This window comes from Festucalex cinctus, chromosome 1 (genome assembly GCF_051991245.1).
Source record: "Festucalex cinctus isolate MCC-2025b chromosome 1, RoL_Fcin_1.0, whole genome shotgun sequence".
Taxonomy (NCBI): Eukaryota; Metazoa; Chordata; class Actinopteri; order Syngnathiformes; family Syngnathidae; genus Festucalex; species Festucalex cinctus.
This window is the reverse complement of record NC_135411.1, coordinates 64188662-64208616: the sequence shown is the minus strand read 5'-3', so window position 1 is coordinate 64208616 and position 19955 is coordinate 64188662. Positions and strand designations below refer to the sequence as shown.

The 19955-nt window shown below is 45.1% G+C and overlaps 1 protein-coding gene across 2 annotated transcripts; it reads left to right on the top strand.

Annotated features, from left to right (window-relative positions):
- Nucleotides 1-367: 367 nt before the first annotated feature.
- On the top strand, nt 368-19478 carry LOC144004605 (transmembrane protein 184B-like). Of its 2 annotated transcripts, XM_077501931.1 has the most exons (11): nt 368-557; nt 679-796; nt 4548-4781; nt 7142-7307; nt 7926-8016; nt 8102-8177; nt 8323-8414; nt 9659-9828; nt 10140-10334; nt 10491-10517; nt 17592-19478. In XM_077501931.1, the coding sequence occupies exons 3-11, from the start codon at nt 4548-4550 to the stop codon at nt 17819-17821; spliced, it is 1281 nt and encodes a 426-aa protein (XP_077358057.1). In that variant the 5' UTR covers nt 368-557; nt 679-796; the 3' UTR covers nt 17822-19478. The 2 variants fall into 2 exon arrangements, with proteins under 2 accessions (XP_077358057.1, XP_077358066.1); XM_077501940.1 differs by lacking the exon at nt 10491-10517.
- Nucleotides 19479-19955: the final 477 nt, after the last annotated feature.

Genomic DNA, 19955 nt, shown 5'->3' with positions numbered 1-19955 from the left:
TGATTTATTTTCGAAAAGTGAAAAACTGGTTTCACAAGTGTACACTTCCCCTTATAACTCGAGATGTGGCTGTGTTCAGAATTAACCAGTCAAATTTATGTTTAATGTGAGTTGGCGCATGCCTGACACCACCAGTCCCTCTGATGCACTACACATTTCTGATGTTCGAGAAGGCCTTTCTTGCTTTTTTTTTTTTTTGCTTTCGTTTTCTGTTGTGATACAAACAATAGTGTGAAAAGTTAATTTACCCATTAAGAAAATAATATATATATATTTTTTAAATGGTTGAAATTGACAAAATGAAAAAAAAAATACGTGCAAAAAAAACAGACTGCGCATGTGCAAAGTGTAAATATCTGATGTATGTTTAGTTGGCAGCCACTAGTGGTGATGTGAAGGACTAACGGAACTGGCGTATTGGTCTTCTACTGGAAATTACAAGATAGCAGTTGTTATATGTTGGTGTTTATCCTCAATTTAGGGCTAGTCAAAACCTCGTGGCCCTTTTTCCTACCTGAATTTATATAGAACAACAAGCTAAACGCTGGACTTGAAAGGCAAGCTAACGCAAGCTAGCACCTCTCGCCTTAGCCCCCTCCCAGCTATTCCCACATTTGCTAGAAACAAATGTGTTTGTGTTAGAGCCGCAGTGCAAAGTTAATATTCGTAATTTCGCAGGTCGTCGGAATGCCACCGTTTAGCTGGTTGTCCTGGAAAAGTGCGTAACCGATTCGAGATGAGCTAAATTGATGTTTGGATACAGAGCGGTTCCGCTGACTTTACAACAGTAGAGGAGGTAAGTACTGTACCGTACGTTTGTCAACATGCTACAAATGTATATGTAAACGACTAAACGTATTTAAACGTTATTAGCTATTTAAATAACTCAGTGTTTTTTACTCGAGCCGTGGACACTTCTGAGAAAGTGTTTATCGTCAGTTCCTTTGAACACAGTTGGAGTCAGCAGATGAGAGAGGCAGCCCTTCTCGCATGCAGACATATGTTGACCTGTCACAAAGACTATTGATTAGTTGAGTATTTCAGCCTCGCAATATGTAATGAATTGTGCATTTTCCGGTCAAAGCACGACATTGAGCCCAATTATGGCAACAATTTACTTTCTAATCGTCACACTGAACCTTACATTTTTGTCCTCTCAATCTTTGTTATATTTTCAATAATTCTAAAACCATCTTAACTTTCAAATTGTTTATTTTATGTATCAATAAATCAGTCAAAATTCAGAATCAGTTTTGAACGTCCTGATTCTGTTTATAACTTTTATGGACAGAATTTCTACCAGCAGCCGAGGCACTGAGGTGGTCCAGTTTGGTGGATTCAGCATTGCATGTCTGCTGTTTGCAAATGATGTGGTGCTGTTGGCTTCTTCAAGCCATGATCTCCAACTCTCGCTGGAGCGGTTTGCAGCCGTGTGTGAAGCAGTTGGGATGAGAATCAGCACTTCCCAATCTATGCCCTCTCGGGGTCGGATGTGATCCTGCCCCTAGTGGAAGAGTTCAAGTATCTTGGGTTCTTGCTCGGCGGCACGGTAGCCGAGTGGTTAGCACGTCCGCTTCCCAGTTCTGAGGTCTCCGGTTCGAGTCCAGGCTCGGACCTTCCTGGGTGGAGTTTGCATGTTCTCCCCGTGCCCGCGTGGGTCTTCTCCGGGTACTCCGGTCTCCTCCCACATTCCAAAGACATGCATGGCAGGTTAATTGGGCGCTCCGAATTGTCCCTAGGTGTGCGTGTGAGTGTGGATGGTTGTTCGTCTCTGTGTGCCCTGCGATTGGTTGGCAACCAGTCCAGGGTGTCCCCCGCCTACTGCCCAGAGCCAGCTGAGATAGGCGCCAGCAGCCCCCGCGACCCTTGTGAGGAATAAGCGGTCAAGAAAATGGATGGATGGATGGGTTCTTGCTCACGATTAAGGGTAGGATGGAGCGGGAGATTGACAGGCGGATCGGTGCGGCGTCTGCAGTGATGCAGACGCTTTGTTGGTCCGCTGTGGTGAAGATGTAGCTGGGCCGAAAGCCGAAGGTCTCGATTTTACCGGTCAATCTACGTTCCTCCCCTCACCTATGATCACGACTTGTGGGTGACTGAAAGAACAAGATCCCGGATACAAGCAGACGAAATGAGTTTCCTCCGCAGGGTGTCCGGTAGGGGTGTTAAAAAAAATCGATTCGGCAATATATCACGATACTACAGCACGCAATTCTCGAATCGATTCAATAGGCAGGCGAATCGATTTTTTAACATCCATTTTTAATGGAAAAACATTCAACAAAACGTCTAACTTTCACACCTTAAGCATGGAGGAATGTTATATTAATGGAACATTAAGCCTTAATATTTTATTTCAATGCTGTTCAAACATGAAAAATGTTACAACCTGTTTGTTAAATACAGTGGCTCACAGTTCTAAGACTGAAGTTTCAGATAAATAAATAATACATTTTCATACAAATCTTACAGTGTACATGTATAAGTTTACTGAACGGTATTTTCTAAATTTGAGTTTAAAAAAATCGCAACAATCTACTTGTAAATTCATATCGGGATTAATCGGTATCGAATCGAATCGTGACCTATGAATCGTGATACGGATCGAATCGTCAGGTACTAGGCAATTCACACCCCTAGTGTCTCCCTCAGAGAGGGTGAGAAGCTTAGTCATCTAGGATTGATTCAGAGTCGAGCCGCTACTCCTTCCCGTTCAGAGGAACCAGTTGAGGTAGCTCGGGCATCTGGTTTGGATGCCGACCTGGACGCCTCCCTGGTGAGGTGTTCCGGGCATGTCCCACTGGCGGGAGGCTCAGGACATGTTGGAGTGACTATGTCTCCCGGCTGGTCTGGGGACACCTTGGGATCCCGCCGAAGGAGCTGGTTAAGTAGCTGGGGAGAGGGAAGTCTGGGCTGCTAAAGCTGCCGCCCCTGTGACCTGACCCCGGATAAGTGGTAGATGATGGATGGATGGATGAATAAATCAGTCATGCACTAATGTTTGTGCCAACTTGTGGTATGGTTGAAACGGGGTTTGAAGAGCGCGGGTACAATGGGACAGTTGCCCCCGACATCCACTCCACCCACACACCCTTGGTCAATGAAGTCTTTCAGGCATATCTTCTGTCACGGATATTTGCTGAAGGGGCATGTATTTTTTATTTGTCTGGTATTCACAGTGTATAAACTTTGCAAAACGTCAGTCCATACCTGCAAGCGCAAGCACAGAATTCCAACTAATTAACTACATTCAATGTCATGGTTTTGCTTCCGTTCAAAATTCTGAGGCGGCCGCCTCCATCTAACTTTTGTGCCGCCTCCAGCCAGAACAACGAATATCGCTCAACACAGTGCTCGAGCTGTGTTGACTGAACACGGCAGCAATGTATTTCAACTGCAGTTGCAGCGTTGCGCCACGATGGAGGCGCTATATCAACAGCAGTGCGCCGGAAAGAAGCAACTACCGAAGAAAAAACAAATCACGGAGCAGCTCCGTTGCATACGCCCATTTCCTGGTTTCAAGCGAGGCAGCCGTCACCAAAGTCATAAAAATATATATACTGTATACAATAAACAATAGTTTTACAACATCATTTAACTATATTTACAATTTAATTTGTACTAGTGGATGATTTTTTAATGATTGTAGTAAAAAATAAATGAATGGAATGTCCCGAGTTGGTTCACAATGCAGCACACAGTTTCTTATGAGAAATAGCAAGGACAATGCAAGGACAATGTGTGTTCCATAGACGGTGTGAGTCATTCTCAATCTCATTATATGCCAACCTTCTTAGCTGATGCTGAGAGGAGGGGCGAAAGTAGTTTTCACGGTCACTGATTAGAATCTAATCGTTAGCTCATTGCATTTCCGCAATTAACACTGACATGGATCACTGAGGGTGGAGTGACATCTGTTACTGTGTTGTTGTTGTTTTTTTTTCCCGTGTTCCAATTTTTCTTTGTAACAATGTCATGTCATGAAATGTCACGTCTATTTCTAATCTCTTATAAGAAACAAAAGCAAGTTTGTCGAGGACTCAGACTCGGACCTTTTTCTTTGAAGTCCTGTGGGAAGGACACTATTGCTGAACCATCTAGTCAAAGGAAAAATTGTGAATTGAAGAATATAATGTTGGGAATGTTTTATCCAAAAATTTAATCTAGTACTGTGTGTGTTTGGGTTGAGATTTCAGTAATATGTCTCTGTTGGTCACAGTAAAAGTATTGTTATTTTTTGCTCATAAAAAGGCACTTGTCGAAATGAGTGAACAAAATGGTAATGTTTAGCTATCATGTAATCTGAGTCTTTTAGTTGCAGGAAAAGAAAAGCACTACACAAACTGGGAAAAAAGCAGAGGTCCTGTAGCTGAAATAATAAAATCAAAAACAAAAGTGAACGCGATAACTTTGGTTAATACATGACTGTAAATCATAGCAGTGCCACATTTAAGTATTTTTGAAGATGCCATGACATCATCACAACATCATCACGCTTCAGTCTACCCTTGAATGTCTTGCCTAAAATGCCTCCTTTCTTCAAACAGATGAGTCAGCTTTGGAGGCGGGACATACCTTTGTCAAAGAGGCTGGCAAATGACTCTCCAGCAGGCCTTGCACCCATGGCTCCAGCCACCATGCCCCCACAGGGGTCAAACTCCTCCTGGGTACCTGAAGCCCCAGTGGTCACCCCTGAGCAGCCCATTTTCCTCATGACCTCTACCGCCCAAACCATATCAGGTTTTTTCGTTTGGACGGCGCTCCTGATCACATGTCACCAGGTAAAGACATTCTCAAATGTCGTTAATATTTGTCAACTGTGGGCATGTGAAGCCCTTTGAGACTCTTTTGTGATTAAGGGCTATATAAATAACATGGTAGCACACTTAAGGCATGCAACTTTAAATTCAGACGTGTGTGCATACTGTGAAAACCTCCATCCATCCACCCATTTTCTTGACCTCTTATTTCTCACAAGGGTCATGGGGGGTACTGGAGCCTATCTCAGCTGGCGTTGGGCAGTCGGCGGGGTACACCCTGGACTGGTTGCCAGCCAATCGCAGTTGTGAAAACCTATTAAAAAAAATGTATATATTCATCTCATGAGTCATCTCATGTTGCATAAATGTTAAGTAACATCTACCTTAAGCCAGCTGGATGGATCATCTTTGCAATTGCTAACTGAGCTGAACTGAACTGATACTGATGCTGCTCATAGAGAGTTTGAATGTTTTCCTTCTCTCAGGCAGCAAGCCTCCCATAGGGTGAGTGATGTTGAGTACGTGTGTGTCTACAGGCCTGTAGAAGGTTCCTCTAGCTATCAACCCTGTAAAAGCAGTATATTGTTTCGTGGTCTATTGTCAGCTGCATTTTTTATTTTTATTTTATTTTTTTACCAAAGGTGTATGTCTGTTTACAGTCCAGGAAAGGTGATAGGTGCAACATTGTGCAGTTTTAAAACGAGACTGATGGCATAGACGTAAAGGTTCTTCCTGATGTCAGCTAATTTGAAAAGAAGTGATGAAAGACAAGTATCAGCTAGCTAAAACATCCCCCCCTTCCACAAATGCACACACACACACTTTGCACATGCACAACACACAACGTTCACATCAGCATGGCTATTGGCTCCAATATTCAGCTTAAGCAAATATTTACTGTTGTTTTGTTATAGGTCTGCACAAATTACAGCCTCATGAATAGTCAATGATAATGAATGTTGTTATTTATTCTTTTGTTGTTTCTGGTTTGATGTAGTGTTAGGGCCGTGCAAGATTACCAAATATCCACATGAATTTAAAATAACACAAAATAGCGCTTGAAAATCTTTTCTGTACTTAAAAACCGCTTTTAAATTAGTGATTGTCGCAATAATCAGTTAAGTATTTTTTTTTTTTTTTTTTTTTTTTTACCTTTGGCAACAGTAAAATTATTCTTTGCATGTATGAAAACAACCTAGGGAGATTGCCAGAAGGAACATTGTATATTATGGAACCATTCATACAAATATGATTTAACCTCGCAAAAGTGAAACTATCGATCAATAATAGAAATAGAATTAGAAAGGCAGAGTAAGAGAGAAGGCGGCACGGTGGTCGAGTGGTTAGCACGTCCGCCTCCCAGTTCTGAGGACTCCGGTTCGAGTCCAGGCTCCGGCCTTACTGGGTGGAGTTTGCATGTTCTCCCCGTGCCCGCGTGGGTCTTCTCCGGGTACTCCGGTCTCCTCCCACATTCCAAAGACATGCATGGCAGGTTAATTGGACGTTCAGAATTGTCCCTAGGTGTGCGTGTGAGTGTGGATGGTTGTTCGTCTCTGTGTGCCCTGCGATTGGCTGGCAACCAGTCCAGGGTGTCCCCCGCCTACTGCCCAGAGCCAGCTGAGATAGGCGCCAGCACCCTCTGCGACCCTTAGCGGTCAATAAGCGGTCAAGAAAATGGATGGATGGATGGAGTAAGAGAGAAGGCTTGGAGAATGGTGTGTGAGGAAGTAAGCATACCTGGTAAGTGTATATTTACTAGTTTAATTCAAGTAAAGAAGACTGGCTCGGCCGCAGCCCTAGGAAAGAAGTGGAAGTACTCTGTGGAGCTTCAAGGAAACGGGCATCTGACATTGACAGACTGAGAAGGTTAATTTGTCGAAATCAATATTGTCAGAATGCCCACCTCTGATTTGTGACATATGTAACATGCTGCAGGAATAGTCAGCATGGACAACAATATACACTTTGTTTTCATTGAATAAATGCTCCGTATTTTGCTTTCAACGACTCACCTTTGTTCAATCGCAAGTATGATTTTCACAAACAAAGACCTTTCAAACATTTCTGTATAACCGCATGACTCAAACCTTAAGCGCGTAACTCACTGAGCGACACAAGCTTGGGAGGTAACACTTGCTACGTGGACGGACCCTCCCAAGCCTGCACTGCTCAGTGCGATATAGGCTTTAAGTTTTACTTTGTGCTATTTATTTCTAGAGTCTATTAAAGTTATCTTGGATACAATTACAAAGTGTGTGACTGTACATGCAAACATACCCAGAATAACACTCAACAATTACCATTGCATAAATTGCTCATTTTGATGTCTGAAATGGCTCTCATTATGGAGTCTAGTAATGTTTACGCCTTTTTCCCTGCAGATCTACATGCACCTACGTTACTACAGCTCCCCAAATGAGCAGAGGCATATAGTGAGGATTCTCTTCATTGTCCCTATCTATGCCTTTGACTCCTGGCTCAGCCTTCTATTCTTTACCAATGAGGAGTACTATGTGTACTTTGACACAGTTAGAGACTGCTACGAAGGTGAGTGGACAGAGAATTGTACCTTGACCTGATCAAAACAATCTTATTCCGCTATCGGACTGGATAATATGACGTCATAGTCACCGATAGCCACCACAGAGATGAGTGAATATTGTCCATCTGAGAAAGTATAAATTGTGATATCGCCGTGATAAATGGTGTTGGTACGGTCCATTTGCAGAGGCTTCATTCGTTGTTATCATGTCTGCGGCCTGTTGAAGATTACAGGAAAGGGCGAATCTGTTTCCTAGCAACCACATGAAATTTTCACAACTATGTTTGTCCTGGTGTAAAAACCGATTTGTTTCATTTGCAGTCTGTTTGGACAGAGGTTGGGTTGTTTTTAAATAAAGAGCACCAATCTGATTTGGCTGAGTGCAAAAGCTGATAAGAGTTTGATCAAAATTGGCTAATGGATGGTAATGTCATGTATTGGTCCTAGTTTAGTTGCATGTTAGCAGTTCTCATAATTATGGATAACCTTGTGGATATAGTGCTTTAGGAGTATTTTCCGTCATTTATTATAAGAGAAAAATCTCGCTCTCATTGAAAGTATGAATACTGAAATAACAATCATTACTGCTTGTAAAGTAGCACATTTTTCTGTGCTCTCAACAGCCTTCGTCATCTACAATTTCCTCAGTCTGTGTTATGAATATCTGGGAGGCGAAAGTGCTATCATGGCTGAAATCCGAGGAAAACCAATTGAGTAAGTCTTGGTTGTCGTTACTAATGAGCACTTTAGTCTGCATAAGTGTGCACCAATGGTTGACCTCTGCGACCCTGCACTTCAGGTCAAGCTGTATGTATGGGACATGTTGTCTGTGGGGTAAGACCTACTCCATTGGCTTCCTCAGGTTCTGCAAACAGGTACAAATGCATTATCATCTAATCACATGCAACTTAAGTGTATGTGTTTACTTTGTTACTGTATACAGTACACAAAAAAACTGCTATACATGCCCCGTCTTCCGAATTATTATAGACTTTATGCTGACTTTCTTACTTCCCGCAGGCCACTCTGCAGTTCTGTGTGGTCAAACCACTAATGGCAGTCATCACTGTCATTCTTCAGGCCTTTGGAAAATACAAAGATGGTGATTTCAAGTATGTTTCCACAACACTTTACCAATAGTCATTCACAGCTATCATTGCTGATGATACAGTTGTTGTTTTTTTGTCACGCTAGTTGAATTTTCTTCTATATTCCTTATGTCTTCACAATGTTTAAATGCAGTGTATTTATTTTTTCTCAAATATTTTTGTGCAAAAACAATTTAAAAACACACCACGTAATCACTTTATAAAGTCAATATGTCCATAGGTGTGTTTCCATTACCCTCAGTTTTGCGCAAAAGGCATGTTTCGCAAAAGTAAGCTGGTAATGGAAACACTGGATTTGCGAAAAAACTCTCAAATATCGCAAAAAAGTTTTTGCGCTCTCATGAGGTGGTTTTTCAGACGTATCGAAAAAGAAGTATTTCGCAAAAGGGTAATGGAAACACTTTTTGCGCATTAGTAGTCATGTGACACCCGCCCGGTCACGGAGGAAAGGAATGTAACACGTTGTTTATGATTATTTTTATTAAACTTACAATTACTATTTGTTTTGAGAATTATTAATTTCGGGTTTGTATTTTAGTTTTACATGCTGAAGTGATTTGTATCAGCTACTGCACGTCATGAGCATAAAAGAGAGAGAGGTGTAATCGAGCGAGACTCCTTCGAAAAGTTGAAGGAGAGGAGAGCTTGAAATCCTGTCCTGCCATGTCTGGTTAATTTAGCAGAAAACATCATAAACTTTTAACAATTTGTAACCCGCCTTTTACCCAGCTTCTGCATGGGAACATTTCAGGATTACAGGAAGTAGGGAGTACGCGACCACTCGCTTTCGTGTCAGAACTCCTTGCAATGCCGACTGCCGAGGGGCACACACAACAACACCAACACTAAATGCCCGAAACCGCCCGATGACGGGTGAGTATTTTTAAAGTAATATAACTACACCGGGCGTCCGTCTACCGTAAACATCATGAGCACCTCCTACAGAGCAGCGAGGTCTCGCGAGACGGGACAATCCGAGAATTGCGCCTCAGAAGCGAAACTCTCTTCAATGGAAACACCGACAATTCGAAATTGTACTTTATCGAAATAGTACAATATCGCTTTTATTTTTGCGAAAAAGGGTAATGGAAATGCACCTCATATCTCAGGATGAATGTGTTTTGTATTGGAACTCTGTGATTGATTAGTGATGTTATGTAAAGTGGGTAGAGGGAAATAATTTGTCTCCTTTTATGAGCTTTATTCTATGCAAGTCGAGGATTCATGTACGTTTGCTTTTCTTGCAGTGTGGCAAGTGGCTACTTGTACGTGACCATCATCTACAACATCTCAGTCAGCCTGTCGCTGTATGCGCTCTTCCTCTTCTACTTTGCCACAAGAGAGCTCCTTGTCCCCTACAGCCCCGTGCTCAAGTTCTTCATGGTCAAGTCTGTCATCTTCCTGTCCTTTTGGCAAGGTATGAAGACCACAACTGAACCAGCATATTCGTCATGACTTGCTTCACATCACGGTACTGCAGTTGTTAATGGATTATGTACTGTACAGTAGTAGTTTACTCACATGTCAAATCAGTTTTCCCCATTAAAATGAATTGAAATGAATGCCCAAAGGGGCGTGGCCTATTTGAGTTTACCCAGTTCGTTTCAGTCTTTGAGTGTCCGGGCGTGAGACGGCAGCTCCTTGCAAGTTTTCTAATTTTGCATTTGACTCTTTGTCCCATTCAATCAACAGCTAAATGTGTGTCTTTCCTTTCTATGTTCAATTCAGGAATGCTGCTGGCCATCCTTGAGAAGTGTGGTGCCATTCCTCAAATAAACTCTGCTGACTTTTCTGTGGGTGAGGGAACTGTTGCTGCTGGTTACCAGAACTTTATCATCTGCATTGAGATGTTCTTCGCTGCCGTTGCGCTGCGCCATGCCTTTACTTACAAGGTCTACATGGACAAACGACTCGATTCGTATGGTAGGTTATTTTTGTATGTAAAAAGTTGATCATTCCTTCTACTGTGAGTCTACTTTACTTTTTTTTTTTTTTCTTTGCTCTGTTTTCCTCTTCGGTCTGTCCTTTTCTGAATTTAATATTTCCCTTTGTCCTTTTTCTTCCTTGCTGCATTTAAAGGCTCATTTCCAATCTATGGACAGTATGGTAGGTGTGACCTTAAACCCTTTATTACCACTGTTTATGTTCGTCATCGTCAAAGTGTTTTGCTTTGAGATTTTATTTATTTTTATTTTTTTTGTTTCACAATGGTTGAAGTGTGTTATCTAATTTTGAATTGACATTAGTTTAGTTTCTTTTTTCTTTTTTTTAAAATTTAAATTGTGGTTTACTTCTTAGTTTCATTGTCCATTGTACACTTGTTAAATAGTTCTTGGATAGTTAGCATTAAAGGAAGGCTCCTTTAATTTTACATGTATGGCTTGATTGGCAGTAAATAGTTAGTATAGCTACGAAACATGCATAAGAGCTGAAGAATACACTCCTATATTGATTTATTTAACTTTTTTCAACATAGAAGTACTTCCGTGTTGCAACGCCCCTTAAGTGGTGACGTCACTAGTGTGTATACTCGCTTGGGGAACAGTAGTTCACGCAGACATAACAACGAGGAAGACACAAACGTCAGTTATGCCTTACTGTATTGCAAAATTTTGCAAGGCGTCGGCAAGGAAAAACCCGCGAGACCCCCCCCCCCCCCCCCCCCCCCAAAAAAAAAAAAAAAAAAAAAAAAAGCTACTTGAGTAGACAATGGTTTGTTTGCTAAGTGCTGTCAACCTCCCGAAGGACAACCAGGCGTGCGCGCAGCGAACATTTCAGGCATGAGGACTTCGAATATATGTTACAATTTGAGATGGGGTACGCCACACGCCTAATACTAAAGCCCAACGCAGTACCGAGTATCTTTAAAGAACCAGACGTGGGAAATAATCAAGCCGATGGAGGAGCCGCAACTGCTAGCAACACGGAGCCTTCACTCTCACAACAGCCGACACAAATCGAGGTCTTACTACGGCCACTGAAAGATCTCGGAGAAGCGAAGCAAATTTAAAGCGAAAGGTAGGCATGTTTCGGGGGTGGGGGGGCATTGGTTATTATACTGCACGGACTGTTTTATTTCATAATTCATTTGAAGGTGGCCAACGCAGGGGCACGTCGGCACGTTACCGTAATGCACAGTATTAACAATCGTTGGGGCGGCTGGCTTGACTTCGTCTTTTCGAGTGGCGGCTGGCCTGACCGCAGTGGGACGCTCCGCAAAAAAAAAAAAAAACAGCTAGGGGAGGTTGGGTGCTGTAACGACGATACATTTAATTTTACTATTTTTTCTTTTTCCTGAAATATTTCGTCAGTTCCACACGTTTTGCATTGCTCGTACTGTGTGTCACTTTACCTGTTGGATATTTGCTCCTCCAAGACTTTTCTTCTTCACATCTTTCATCGCAACCAAAGCTATCCTGAGAATGTCTATTTAGTATTGCCATGTTGAATGTCTGATGTTCCAGGATGCAGTTGAGATTGTCCGCAAGGAACCGATCCTCGAGTTCTTTCATTTCCAGACAGCACACATTCATTAGCGGATTGTCCATTCCTGCAGCTCCCGCACGAGCACCACTCACCCCCCGCCTGATTCACTCGTTCGTCAAAGTTTATTTTGTGCCCGAAAAGACCATCTGGCGCCACAACTTTCACATCCAAGGCAGACTTTCCTTCGGTAGTGTTATTTTGTCGTGTTGGCTCGAAGCGATAAGGTTTAATCCTTCCGGGTTTGACGCGAGATGCACGGCTGCGTTGCATAGTGCTTCCATAGTGTAGCGTTTACACACTAGTGACGTAAACATCCGGGTTATTTAGTCACGTGTAACAAACATGCCGGCGTTCGATTCATTTTAACAATGGTTTAAAAGTTATTAAATGTACATAAAAAAATAATCACGTCACCAAATTAATTATTGAAAAAGTAGCAACTTTTTGCTGCTAAAAATGGATCAATAAGTAAAGTGTCCCTTTAACGTGTATTCCCATCCAGAAAGCGTGACAACTAGTAAAAACCCAGGACCTTAATTTATATAAAAACATCCCCCAACAGGCCACATGGTGTAGTTCATTAGAAATTTGAAGAGCAATACACCTGACAGTGTCAAATATGTTGCAAATGGTCTTTAAGAATTGAACTGAATAAAATCAAAAGCGAATGAAATACGCGACGTGTACCATGTTTTTATGTTTGATTATTGTTGTTTTGAGTTGCAAATTGGTGTTAGGCAGGACACAGATCCAGCCATCCATCTTCTACCGCTTATCCGAGTTCGGGTTGCGGGGGCAGCAGCTTTAGGAGGCAAACCCAGACCTCCCACTCCCCAGCCACTTCAACCAGCTCCACCGGCGGGATCCCAAGGCATTCCCAGGCCAGCCGAGAGACATAGTCTCTCCAAGGTGTCCTGGGTCGTCCCCGGGGCCTGCCCCCGGTGGGACATACCCGGAACACTTCCCTGGGGAGGCGTCCAGGAGGCATCCGAACCAGATGCCCGAGCCACCTCAGCTGGCTCCTCTCAACGCGGAGGAGCAGCGGCTTGACTCTAAGTCCCTCCCGGATGACCGAGCTTCTCACCCTATCTCTAAGGGAGAGCCCAGAGACCCTGTGGAGGAAACTCATTTCAGCCGCTTGTATCCAGGATCTCGTTCTTTCGGTCACGACCCACAGCTCGTGACCATAGGTGAGGGTTGAAACGTAGATCGACCAGTAAATCGAGAGCTTTGCCTTTTGGCTCAGTTCTTTCTTCACCACGACGGACCGATACAGATCACCGCATCACTGCAGACGCTGCACCGATCCGCCTGTCGATCTCTCGCTCCATCTTGCTCTTACTCATGAACAAGACACCAAGATACTTGAACTCCTCCACTTGGGGCAGGATCTCATGCCCGACCCGAAGAATACATGCCACCCTTTTCCGACTGAGGACCATGATCTCGGATTTGGAGGTGCTGATCTTCATCCCAACCGCTTCACACTCGGCTGCGAACCGCTCCACTGAGAGTTTGAGATCCCGGCTTGATGAAGCCAACAGCACCACATCATCTGCAAAAAGCAGAGATGCAATGCTGAGGCCACCAAACCGGAACCCCTCAACGCCTCGGCTGCGCCTAGAAATTCTGTCCATAAATGTTATGAAAAGAATCTGTGACAAAGGGCAACCTTGGCGGAGTCCAACCCTCACTGGAAACGAATCCGACTTACTACCGACAATGCGGACCAGACTCAAACTCCCACGCACCCTCGAGGATCCTGCTGAGGGTGTAGAGCTAGTCCACTGTTCCACGGCCAGGACGAAAACCACACTGCTCCTCCTGAATCCGAGATTCGATTTCCTGACGGACCCTCCTCTCCAGAACCCCTGAATAGACCTTACCAGTTGGAACACACCCTCCGGTCCCCATTCTTAAAAAGGGTGACCACCACGCCTGTCTGCCAATCCAGAGGCACTGTCCCCGATGTCCACGCGATGTTATAGAGGCGTGTCAACCATGACAGCCCCACAACAACCAGTCTTTAGGAACTCCGGGCGGATCTCATCCACCGAGCTCTGCCACCGAGGAGCTTTCCAACCATCTCAGTGACTTCGACCCCAGAGATAGGTGAGCCCAACTCAGTCCCCAGCTTCTGCTTCCTCAAAGGAAGACGTGTCGGTGGAATTGAGGAGGTCTTCGAAGTATTCCCCCCACCGATCTTAACTCCTTAAGATCTATTTCTAGTGGGCACTAAGCATCAACACTTGGTGTTACTGCATGCTAATTAGTCAATTTTCTTGACGCCGTCCCCTGTGGTCGGGCGGGGGTGGTTCTGCCCCCCCCCCCCCCCCCCCCGTTGTCTGCTCGGTGGCGGTTGCGTCTTGGCCGCTCCCTGGGCCCCCTGTGGGGTGCGGTGTTGGGGTGCTTCCCCTGGTGCCCGGGGCGGTGCCGTCCCGGCGCGGTCAGCTGCTCCGTGCCCGGCGGCGCGGTTCGGGGTGGGTGGGCCTCCGGTGTGCCCCGTGGTTCCCTCTCCCCTCCCCCTTCCTCCCCCCCGTCGCCTCTCCCTCCTCGCCTCCTCCCGCCCATCCTCCTCTGCCTCCCGGTCCCTTTTCCCTTGTCGCCCTCCCCCCCCCCCCCCCCCCCCCCCCCCGCCTCCTGCCCTGCAGCCGCCCTTTCGCCTTCTTGTCGTCTTCTCCCCGCTCCCCCCCCCCCCCCCCCCCCCCCTTCCCTGTCTGCCCTGCGGCCCCTCCCTCTCCCTGGGCCTGGGGCTCCCTCCCCGGCCCGGGCGTCGGGCTCCGGGGGCCGGGCGAGGGTTTGGGGCCTGCCCCACTCCGGTATAACTCCTGGCGCCCCGGGCGGGCTCCGGTGGCCGGTGGGCTGTCCGGTAGCCCTGCTGCGCTGGCTGTCCGCCCATTGTGGTGCCGGGTGGATGAGGTGGGGGGCGGGTGGGGGTGGGGGTGCTGGGGGGCGGGCGTGCCACCTGCACCCGCCGGGTTGGGTGAGGCCCCGCTGGTCGCTCCTCTTACTCACTTCACTAGCTTGCACTATACACTTTGTAAATATACACATAGGGCACACAACACATTTCTTGGTGGGGTGGGGAAGGGTGGAAACACCGTCTTCACCCTTCAACTCCCCTCCAATTTTAATGCACCTCACGTCCAAGGGGAGGGGTGAGTTGGGGCGGGGAGCCATCAGAGGGGATGGACTGCAGTGCCTGGCAGCGCTGTGGTCCCCCCCATTTGTGTCCCTGCCCCTCCACTTTGTCCCTCCATTCCCTTTTTTAATGCACCACACATATACATATTCATTTTTTTGGGGGGGATACGGGTGTGTCGGAGTAGGGGAAAATTTTTTCCCTCTGCTCCGACTCACCTGCTCCCAATTTTAATGCACCACACGCACACACTTGTATATACACTGGGTGGGGCCACATTCACGGTGTAAGGGTAGAGCTCGCCAGTCGGCGAGCTGGCGGACTCAGTAACAGGGTTAGGTGTCACTAGTACTCTGGCGTGACGACCGGGGCCTCTCCCCACCGGGCTCGGTGTTCTGGTGTTCCGCCTTCTCCCCTGGTGCTTCCTCCTCTGCTTCCCCCCTCCCGCCGCTGTGCAAATCTCGCGCGGCTGGAGGTGGGGTGGGCACACCTTCCCTCTCTGCGCTGCTGCCCGGTGCCGGTTTCCGGGGGGGGGGGGGGGGTTCTCGCGGGGGGTGGCGGCCGTCGGGGGGGGGGGGCGGCTTGTTTGGGGGGGGGTGGAGGTATGGGTGGGTGGGGGGTTGGGTGCTGGGGGTCGGGGTGTGTTCGGGGGTTTGGGGGTCGGGGGTGGTGGGGCCTGGGTCGTGGTGGATGGCGGGTTTGGGTGGGGTGCGGGGGGGTCGTGGGGGGATGGGGGCTGGGGACCGGTGGGGCGCTGTGGGGGCCCGCTGGGCCTCGTTCTGCGGCCTTGGGCTCGGGGGTGTGGGCCGGGGCTGGGGCGGGGGTGTTCCGGGTGTCTGGGTCGGCTCGCCGACCGGTGTCCGCTCGGGTGGCTTGGGGGTGGCCTTGGTGCTGCCGCGGCCTGGGGATTCCGGGGGGGGGGGGGTGCTCGCTTTGCTGGACCGCGGTTGACGGCTTCTTTCTTTGGTGGTGGTCCTTATGCATGCCAGATCCGTCGCACCAGCATCTACTGAAACTCAACAGAAGTACCCTCTCCCTCCCACAGCCCCTTGAATCAGTTGGTGCTGGTGTCTGTGGTTCTCACTTTGCTTTATCTATCCTTCCCTCCTTCCTCTCTTTAGTTTTTCCTCTGGTCACTTGAGATCTTAATTTATTAGAAGTATGAGGTTTCTGGGGTTGGCATAAGACTCTGGTTTTGTAACCACGCAGGAGGGGTCTTGTTGGTGCTGGACTTCACTTTGATGGATTGGATGTACTGGCTTCTATGGATCTCACTCTGCCTTATCGATCCTTCCCTCCTTCCTCTCTTTAGTTTTTCCTCTGGGCTCTTGAGATCTCGCTAAATTTGCTGGAATTTAGAGGCTTCCGGGGTTGGCGTAAGACTTTGATTTTGTAATCATGGGGAAGGCAGGAAGTGTTTGGTCGGTGCTGGATTTCACTTTGATTTACCTTTCTTTTCTCTTTATTTCTTTTTTTTCTGACCTTTTCTCTGGTCTCCTGACCATTTAAATCTCACGACTCTGGCAAGATTCTGAAGTACCTGGTTAAGGCGAAGGGTAATGGGATATTTATAAGGTTTTAGGTGAATGAATGAGTATAAATTTATACGTATTTGCACGCACGCACGCAAACGCACGCAAACGCACACACGCAAACGCACGCACGCACGCACGCAAACGCACGCACGCAAACGCACGCACGCACGCAAACGCACGCACACATACACAAAAAAAAAAAAAAAAAAAAAAGCGCAATGATGACAAGACGTTGAATCGGTAAGACTACCGAATGAACAATTCTGAGCTCTTTAAAAAAAAAAAAAAAAAAAAAAAATGAAAAAGGGCTCAAAATTGGCAAAGAAGTTTTTACGCTTGGAGGGGGTGTATTTTAAAGCGTATCGGAAAAAGGATAATGCAAATTTTGGCTATGGAAACAGGTTTTGCGAATAAACGCCACAAGACGGGATACACATTGCACGTTTTGACCAAATATTACGCCACACGTATGTTTGTAGTCACAAAGTAATGGCGGACGATAAAGTAAGATAGGCTTGGCGGGGTACGACGAAACAGAAATCTTTCAGATGGAATTAATTCATTCCAGAAAGACTTCTGTTTCGTCGAGAAGCGAATATTTATGCAATTTTAGATGGAAAACGGTAAAGAAATGTGATGATTTAGTATTACAAAAGCAAACTCATATGACGTAATTGCACGGCACAGTCGCTTCCTGTTCTTCTTTTAAATTACTGGTGGGGATCACATCTCAATGGTGCCACCACCACCGCCACCTACAGCGGTGGAGTCCCCTCTTAATATTCGTAAAAGAAGAACAGATGGAAACGGGCATAAGTCGCATGTCCGTTTTGCACATTTTCAGCCAGTCATTATATTGCTTAGCAAATAGTTTTGTCATCTACATTCAGACTGGACGCTTAAATCTGTCCTATTGGAGATTCATATTATTTCATCTTATGTCCCTTTTAATACCTCACCTCATTTTATGCTGCTCAGTGATCGTGAAATTGATACTTTACCTTCCCTCACCTCCAGGACGCTGTGCACCAATGAAGAGCATCTCCAGCAGCCTGAAGGAGACCATGAATCCAGGGGACATGGTGCAAGACGCCATCCACAACTTCTCACCAGCTTATCAGCAGTATACTCAGCAATCCACCCTGGAGCGAGGTGGAGGCCCGGCTCTCTCTCGCAGCCACAGTAACCTCAGCACCAGAGGGGACAATGAGAAGACCCTGCTGCTCAGCTCTGATGATGAGTTCTGAGACTTGAACCACATCCTCTTGAGTTTTACTCTTGTAGCCCTTATTTCAAAAGCCATGACAGACAGCCCAGAGGTAGGAAAGAGCTGGGAATTTCTATTAAGTGTTTATTAGATGGTCAAGTTGTGACTTTTACTATTAACATCATAGAGGTCAATAGTCTCGAATACGTTTTGGCAATTTGTGTTTGATTTACTATATGGCTACATATAGCATCCTGATGCTGCACTTTATTTAAGCCCCATATCTAAAGCTAGATGACGGGTAGGTATATTGAGCTGGAGTTGCAAAGTGCCAACATTTTCTGACTTGTGCTGGCTTTTGTCATGTTGATTCTTGATTTGAACTTGTTCTGAAACCTTGCCAAATATTGAGAGGAGGAGATGTGCTCCAATTATTAACACACTGACCGATTCTTTTCAAGTGAATCATGGCTTTATGTTAACGTGAAAATGGTTCCACATAAAATGTTGTAAGTATGGATTAGTTCTGATTTATTTTATTCTAGAAACATGTGTGTCTGTCACTTGGTTTTATATGAAAAAAAAAAAAAAAATCAACAGTGTCATGGCGTGACTGAAACTGATGGCCTGATAATATTTGTGAATCACCAGAGATGTGATTTAGGAGAGATTTTAGTGGGGCCAGGGAGACAGACAGAAGGACAACGCCCACACAGATTACTGAAACTGCACTGAAGCCCAGATGTGGTGTGCACTGGATTGTAATCCCACAATTAAGGTTGTTGCATTTATTCCAGATCAAGCCAGCCTTGGACCCAACTTTCAAAGGCAGCATTGAGTCAGGAGGTCAGCTATAACAGATAGACAAAGACATGAAAGCGGATAAAGATGACTGTGCTTGTTTCTGAAATGAAATTCTTGCTTTTTATGATACAGAGATGCTGTGCAAAAAAAAAAACATGAAAATGGAAAAGCCTCAAAGCAATCCCGAGTTAACCCATACTATTGCTGTTATTATTTCCAAGACACAACATGGACTGTATTTGAGTTGACATTTGTTCATCAAGTGCTGTTAAATTTGTGTTTTTGCAGCAGCCAGTAGATGTGGTTGTGATTGTAAATGTTTGATTGTGAAGCACTGCAGTAAACCCCCAGTGTTTCCTCCAAGTAACGGTCGTGTGTTGTGGCAAATGCAAAACAGTGTATCAAATATAGGCAAAGAGATGAGCTAAAGGGAATGAAGTGTGCATCATAATTCAAAACTACCGTAGAGGCCTGATCAGTGGACGTGAATGGCATCTTCCGGCTGAGACAACTTTCCCAATTTCTAGCAACCTCATTTCTAAAATGATTTAATACATCATTTATCAAGCCTTTTATGTAATCTTTGTGCTTAGTGCTCTTCAATCATCTTTCAACAAAAGCATGTTTATTATCCCATAAAGGAACCCATAATTGATAGTACATTAGGGCACATTCCCGAAAGAAAAGAATGTTGTAAATATGAGCTAAGCACTGAAAAACATTTCATGATAATGACTTAAGTGGCATTGCTTCATATAGTGCGATGTTTTACTATTTTAATTTTAATACATCCCTGGTAAATTTGTTGTATACATTTGATCTATATATTGGTTGATGTTATATACTTTTATGCTGTTTATTGAAAGGGAAATAAACGTTTAGAGACAAAAGCAGTACAGTTTGTCCTTTTGAGATCATACAACAACCACACTATAGACTGCGAAGACATGAAAGTGATGCAATCTTCTGGCTTAAGGTAACACCAAAATATTAATTAAAAAAACAAACAAACAAACTCATCACCACTGTAAAATGGTTAACTTTCTAAAATGCCCTCTTCTCAAATCTTTAATATATAAAATCCTGCATAATGAGGCACCACAGCCCCTACAAAGTGTTTGAGAACTCGTGTGATAAAGTACAGTACTAGTCAGAAGAATTCAAGCCTCCTAGTCTTGAGGATACTGTTATGTGAACTTCAGATTCATTTGGCCAGAACTGCTTTTCAGTTAAAGCTGTTGAGATGTGAAACACTATCTTTACCGTTAATTAACTGTTCGAGAGTGTAACAGTCTGCAATAGTTGGTCAAATTGGTTAGATCTATCAATGAAGATATCGATCAATGATGACGATTGGTGAATAGGTAAAT

What these genes read in the sequence shown, in the direction of transcription:
- LOC144004605 (XM_077501931.1), top strand. Translation starts at nt 4,548, where the DNA reads ATGAGTCAGCTTTGGAGGCGGGACATACCTTTGTCAAAGAGGCTGGCA. An exon ending in TCCTGATCACATGTCACCAG is followed by an intron (nt 4,782 to 7,141) that starts GTAAAGACATTC and finishes TTTTCCCTGCAG; the next exon opens with ATCTACATGCACCTACGTTA. An exon ending in TCCAATCTATGGACAGTATG is followed by an intron (nt 10,518 to 17,591) that starts GTAGGTGTGACC and finishes CCTCACCTCCAG; the next exon opens with GACGCTGTGCACCAATGAAG.